Source organism: Anser anser, assembly GCF_964211835.1.
Source record: "Anser anser genome assembly, chromosome: 15".
Classification (NCBI taxonomy): Eukaryota; Metazoa; Chordata; class Aves; order Anseriformes; family Anatidae; genus Anser; species Anser anser.
In genome coordinates this window covers 1,447,407-1,453,141 of record NC_139736.1, presented here as the reverse complement: position 1 = coordinate 1,453,141, position 5,735 = coordinate 1,447,407, and the positions used below count along the sequence as shown (strand labels likewise).

The 5,735-nt window shown below is 55.4% G+C and overlaps 1 protein-coding gene across 1 annotated transcript in view; it reads right to left on the bottom strand.

Annotated features, from left to right (window-relative positions):
* Positions 1-4,296, bottom strand: part of PKD1 (polycystin 1, transient receptor potential channel interacting) — an 88,723-nt gene extending 84,427 nt beyond the window's left edge. The window contains exon 1 of the mRNA XM_083800147.1: positions 3,799-4,296. Within this exon, the coding sequence (XP_083656273.1) occupies positions 3,799-4,061 (263 nt within the window). The 5' untranslated portion in view covers positions 4,062-4,296. The remainder of the gene's footprint in view (positions 1-3,798) is intronic.
* Between the last annotated feature and the right edge of the window lie 1,439 nt (positions 4,297-5,735).

Below are 5,735 nucleotides of genomic sequence, written 5' to 3'. Positions count from 1 at the left end.
TCCAGGTAAACTTCTCAGTCATGGGATCAGCGTTCAAACTTCCCCGAAACTGAAGGAAGCAGCATAATAAATAACCCGAACCTCATGCTCGTGCCATTGCTGTGATGGCATCACGGTGACACTTCACTAACACCAGAAACCATTATGCTCTGATAGAATAATGCAGAATTGCCTCCTTGTTTGGTGCTCTAATTGCATTTACGATTTGCTTACGTGATTGGTTCCTTCCACAGGCTGAATGAATCTTGTTTGCAAAATATTTATCTAGCACCTCATTTGGGCCTTTTTCCCCCTCCAAAATTCCTTACAGAAGAGAAACACAGCCTTCTTTTCACTAGGGATACGGCTTCTTATGAGAATGACATTCCAAGTTATTTACGTTTTTTCTAGAAACAGAAGTTAATCTATTTTGCCTTTGTAGACTGGACAGCTTTGTACAGACACTCCACAGCTTGTGGTTTTACTTGAACTGGATTTTAGTTTTAATTGGATTTTTTTTTCCAATAGCTTTTGAAGACACCTTGAGCTTTGAAAAAGCTTTTACTGCATCATGTAACAATACCAAAATCTACTGACCATTGCCAACTCTTGCAATTTAAAGACTTATTACAGACTGTAGGTTCTTGAATCATGAAATCTGTTTATTTTTAGGAGGTTTGCTTAGGTGAAGTCACCAGCTGGGCAGCGTAACCCCAGGACTCCTTGCCAAATCTACAAAAAACAAACAAACAAAAAACCCCACACACGGGGTTTTGGATGAAAGTTATGACCCCTAAACCTGCAAAGCTTATGCAGGCGTGTGGCGATAGCAGTTGCTCTGATATTTTCACCTCCTCTTTCTTGCCCATCCACAAATAGTGCTCCACATTAATGAGGGAGGAAAAATAAGGGAGTTTCAGCTCTACAGTCTTACAAATTGAGATTCTAATCTCTGCTTCAAAATTACCACGATACTAAAGATATGCCAGAAACAGTCAGTATTTGCAGGGGAAAGTCAGAAAAGCTTTGTGAGGTTTATTTCCAGCTGAGGAATGAAAGAGGCGATACCGTCTCGTCAAACAGCTAGGTCTGAAAGTAAACGTGAACAAAACCCAGTAGCCCTGAAAGCAACGCACGTGCAAAGAGATCAGAGCAGAACATTTCTCAGATGAGGAATCTCAGAAGTGCAAATGCTGCCACTTGAAGCGTGTTGCTCGTGAAGCACAGTTTTTACGTTGCGCACTGCAGACGCTTTGGAAAAAACAGGCTGTGCTCCTGCCTCCAGCCAGACTCTGCACCGCACTTCGGGAACCCGGCTGCAGCAGCGGGCTGGGGCCGACATCCCCGTTCGGTCTGCCCGGACACTGCTCCCAGCTACGGCTGCAAGCAGCAGAGCTTATTTCCTTAGTGATTCCTCCATGTGGCATTTCTTCTGAACTCATAGTAACAGCGCTGCCAAAGTTGGCATTTTGTTATTCAGAGTTGCTAGGTCCACGATGCCGGATACAAGAGGAATTCATTTCCTAGGCCCTACTTGCACAGTGTGGTACGGTGTCACGTTTGCTTAGTGCAACTGCTGGCACACGCCTGCCGCAGAATCAGGGAGCTTCGGTGACGGTAATTTTCTGAACTCTGCCTTCTTAAAGGCTGTTTTCATTTCAGAGTAATTAAGAAGCAATATTTTGTTGAGATATAAATTTTTCCTCTAATGAGAGAACAGGCAGCAAATTATTAAAAGCATTATTTACCTAAATTGATGGCGTTCAATAAAAGAAACGTGAAATACATAGATAAAACCGGTTGCATAACCTCACTCGGTCACGAGCCAGAGTCCCTCTCACCCCAACCAAAATTCATCTGTAAATCTTTCATGGTTATAACAACAACGTAAGCACACCTGCCTTCTTTCTCATTGTCAGGAGATCAATCAGGAAAGTAAACTTCTCCCCAGAGGACACCTGCGTGCCACAGCAGACCACTTCAGCACATCTTCACCAGTCACTGGAAGATTACCAGCACACATTTTTTCACCTGAGCCGTGACTACACACACCAGACGATCTGCTGGCTGACAAGGGACCTTACTGTCCACTACAGGCTGACGACCATTCCTCAGTGGAGCAAAGCTCTTCCCCTTAACACACGGCTCTCAACAGCGCAGTAAAGAATTATTTCCCCATTAAAAATGGAAGAAAACATCGGTAATGCCACCCTGCAGTTTCAGTCTATTTGCTTTAGTGGATTCCCTCTTCCCGCACTCTGGACACTTTGTTTTGTTGACCTGCCCAAGCTTTATGTCTATCTTCAATTTGTCACTGCGTAACAGGATCCAATCCAAAATGGTCTGGGAGCTTTTATAACTCAATGCCTCTGAACAACAGTAACATAAACAGTCTCAAACACTTACTACCAAAATTAATAATCCTAGAAACACACTCTAATAGCCCCAAATCCTTAAGCAGCCAAAGGAGCGACCTAGCACAGGCAGTCTTCAGAAGGCTGCTCGACAAGCGACCAGCGAAGCCCTGGCACGTTCCACCTCTGCTGCGACGGCACGTTCAGTCTTCGGAGCAGTAGATCCACAAGTCTAACCGACAACAGATAACGCAACCTCAGAAAGCCCTAGATAAAAATCAGCCTCTCCCAGTTAGGGACTTTCTGCACAAAGCAATGGTTTTCTCTGGAAAACTCGAAACATGTCATGTAAGTAAACACTTGGAAAACACCTCATCTGTTGGACTTACAGGTTGTGTGTTTTCCTGAAGTTAATCAAGATACATCTCGCTGATTTAATGTTTTCTGTGGTATTTATGACTTTTGCAATATTTGTTCATCTATACTGACACTACAAAGTGGAAACTCAGAAGAGAAAAGCAGACCTTTAACTTATTGAAATACCCGTAGAAATTAGTTCAAAGGAGATTCTTCTATCGTGCCGGACCCCACGTCATCTTTCCTACATGAATCACTCAAAACTTTTGTGTCCTCGAGAAGAGGAAAGTTATTCCATATATAGAACAAATTTTGATGTTAAAAAAAAAAAAAAAAGAAAAGAAGAGAAAAGAAAAGAAACAACCCCCACAACTTCTCCCCTTGCTGTTTTTCACATCACACAGTAACTCGAAGGGACTGAGCATACGGACCCCTCTAACACCCCTCCAAGACACACACCTTTCAGGCTGATGTTCCCAAAACAACGAAGTCAGTACCTGGACGCAAGCACAAGGGTCACCCCATTCTAGCACTTTTGTCATAGGATTTTGGTTTGAACTTCTGAATCGAGCCTTTTTCACTTGCTGCGAACAGGACAGCCCTTAAGCCGCATCCAGCCGCTCGTTTCTCGCCGCAGCTCTCCCCGGCCATTCCCCTCCGCCTCGCAGCCCCCAGCACCCCAGACACCCCCGGCTGCCCTGGATCCGCCCACGGGGAGCTCTGCTCTGCACAATCCCGGGGGGGGTCTCCGGGGGGGTCTCACTCGCCCCGCGGGCCACCAGCGCTTGGGGAGCGGCGGGCGGCAGCAGCGGGTCGGGGCCGGCGCCTGGCAGCGAGCCTCCAGGTGCGTGCCCGGGCGCCCAGCGGCCGTCACCGCCCGGACACCAGCACCGTGCCGGGCACCTCGCTCCCGCTCCGGCTCCCGGAGCCGAGCAGCGCCGCAGCCGGGCCCGCAGGGGTCACGCACCGAAGCCCTTTTCCCTTCTGCGGCCGCCTAACGCCGCAGCCCCCCCCCCCCCGGCTAACTTCCCCGGGCGCCCCGGTGCCGTCCCCCCGCCGCACAGCCCGAGCAGCCCCGCTCCCGGCCCCGCCGCCCCGCGGTACTCACAGGGCCGTGGCGGCCGGGGGGGCTCCGGGGGGGCGCTGCAGCCCCCGGGCCGAGCAGTTGGCGATGCAGGCGGCGCCGGGCCGGCCGCCGGCGCAGGTACAGTCGGCGGCGCAGGGCTGGCAGGCGGGGGCCGGGGGGGTCCTGCCGGCCGCCAGCCCCCCGCACAGCAGGGAGCAGAGCAGGCACCAGCCCGAGAGGGGCAGCCGCGCCGCGGGGACGCCATGTTTGCGCTGTGATCCAGTGTCTCCATTTCCAAAAGGCATCTCTCCCTACGGGCATGGCATGGCCCCGCACCGCCGCTCCCCCGGCCCGGCCCGGCCCGGGCCCGGCCTCGCTCCGCTCCGCTCCGCTCCGCCCCGCTCCCGCTCCCGGTCCCGCTCCGCCCGGCTCAGCGCCCGCCCGGCATGGCGGCCTCCCCGCAGGGCTGCGCTGCTCCCGCCGCGGTGCCCGGCCCGGCCCGGCCCCGCTGGGCTCCCGCTCTGCCGCTGCTGACAGCCCCGGCCCGGCGCCGCCCGGCTCGGCTCGGCTCGGCTCGGCTCGGCTGGGCTGTGCGCTCCGCCCGGGCCGCGGCCCGCCGCCTCCCGCTCCGCCTCCCGCCCGGCGGAAACCCGGCGCCGCTCCAGCCCCGCCGCCCGCCCGGGCCGCCCCCGCCCCGCCCGGCCCCGGCGCCGCCGAGAGCTGCGGGGAGCCGGGGGGGGAGCCGGGGGTGTCGGGGGTACGGGGGGAGCTGCGGGGGCTGGGGGCGGTGGGGGTGCGGGGGGAGCTGGGGGTGCTGCCGCCACCGCCTCCCCGCAGGGCTCCCGGCCTCCCGCCCCGGGCACGGAGCCCCCGGCCCCTGCTGGGCGATGGGGACCGGGAGGCAGCCGGGGGTGTGCTGCTGGCCGGGCCCTTCGGCACCCCGGGCCCCCCCCCCCGGGCAGTTCTGCCTCTTCCCGAGGGCAACGTGAGGCTCGCCTGCGCCCGGCCGTGCCCGGTGCTGGGTACACCACGACTTGGCGGCTTTGGATGCTGGCCGGGCCGCAGGGTGCGTGTTCCACACCTAGGGCACGGCAGGTGTTTGGGGTGTGCTGGGGAGAGGCGAGGGCAGGCGCTGCTCGGGGCCGCTTTCTAATGCTGGCCGTAGCGGGGTCATCGGGCTCCCAGCGCCGCTTGCGTGTGCGTGTGCAAAGCGTGGCCCCAGCCATCAGGCGAGGGGAGGATGGACGGATGCTCAGATAAAACGTGGAAGAAATGGAAGAAATTATTGCTTTTGAACTGCTCGTCATCTTCAGGGCCACATCGCTCTGGAAACCAGAGCCATCAGCTCCTGCCCAGCAGGGATTGCTCAGAGCGTGCCGTAGGCTGTGCGGGAGGTCAGAGCATGGCACCAGGCTGCTGAGAAAGGCAGAGGAGCCTGGGGGGAAGCAGTGGGCAGGGGCCTGCCCCCGCAGGCCAAGTGGCTGGGGCAGGGAAATCTGAGAGGCTTGGACCGAAAGGCGGAGGGACAAATCCTGTACATCCCCCAGAGCCAGGTGCTACTGAGCTCAGTGGGCTCTGATGTCTGAAGTGCCAGCCAAAGACACTTTCTCCGTGGGAGACTTGCAGATCTAGACAAGACTTTCAGCAGGGCTTTTGCTAAATAAAAACAAGAGCATTATACCTATAAACTTTTTTTTTTTTAATGCAACTACGTTAATTCTTGCAGCCCTTTGTACCTTTTAAATTATTTATACATAACATTTAAGTTCAGCACAGGAAATCACAGCTCAGCCCTGCTGTCAAGCATGCAAGTGTGCCCACAGGAGCCCCAGGGACCGCCCGCGTGCACAGCTGAAGCCGCAGCTGAAGCCAAGTCTGTTCAGTCACAGCTGCAGCAGCAATTGCCATCCAAGAAATCCTGCTCTCAGGGAGAGGGGCTGGATGGATCACAGGCAGTCACTCACCTGGAGGGGGGTCGC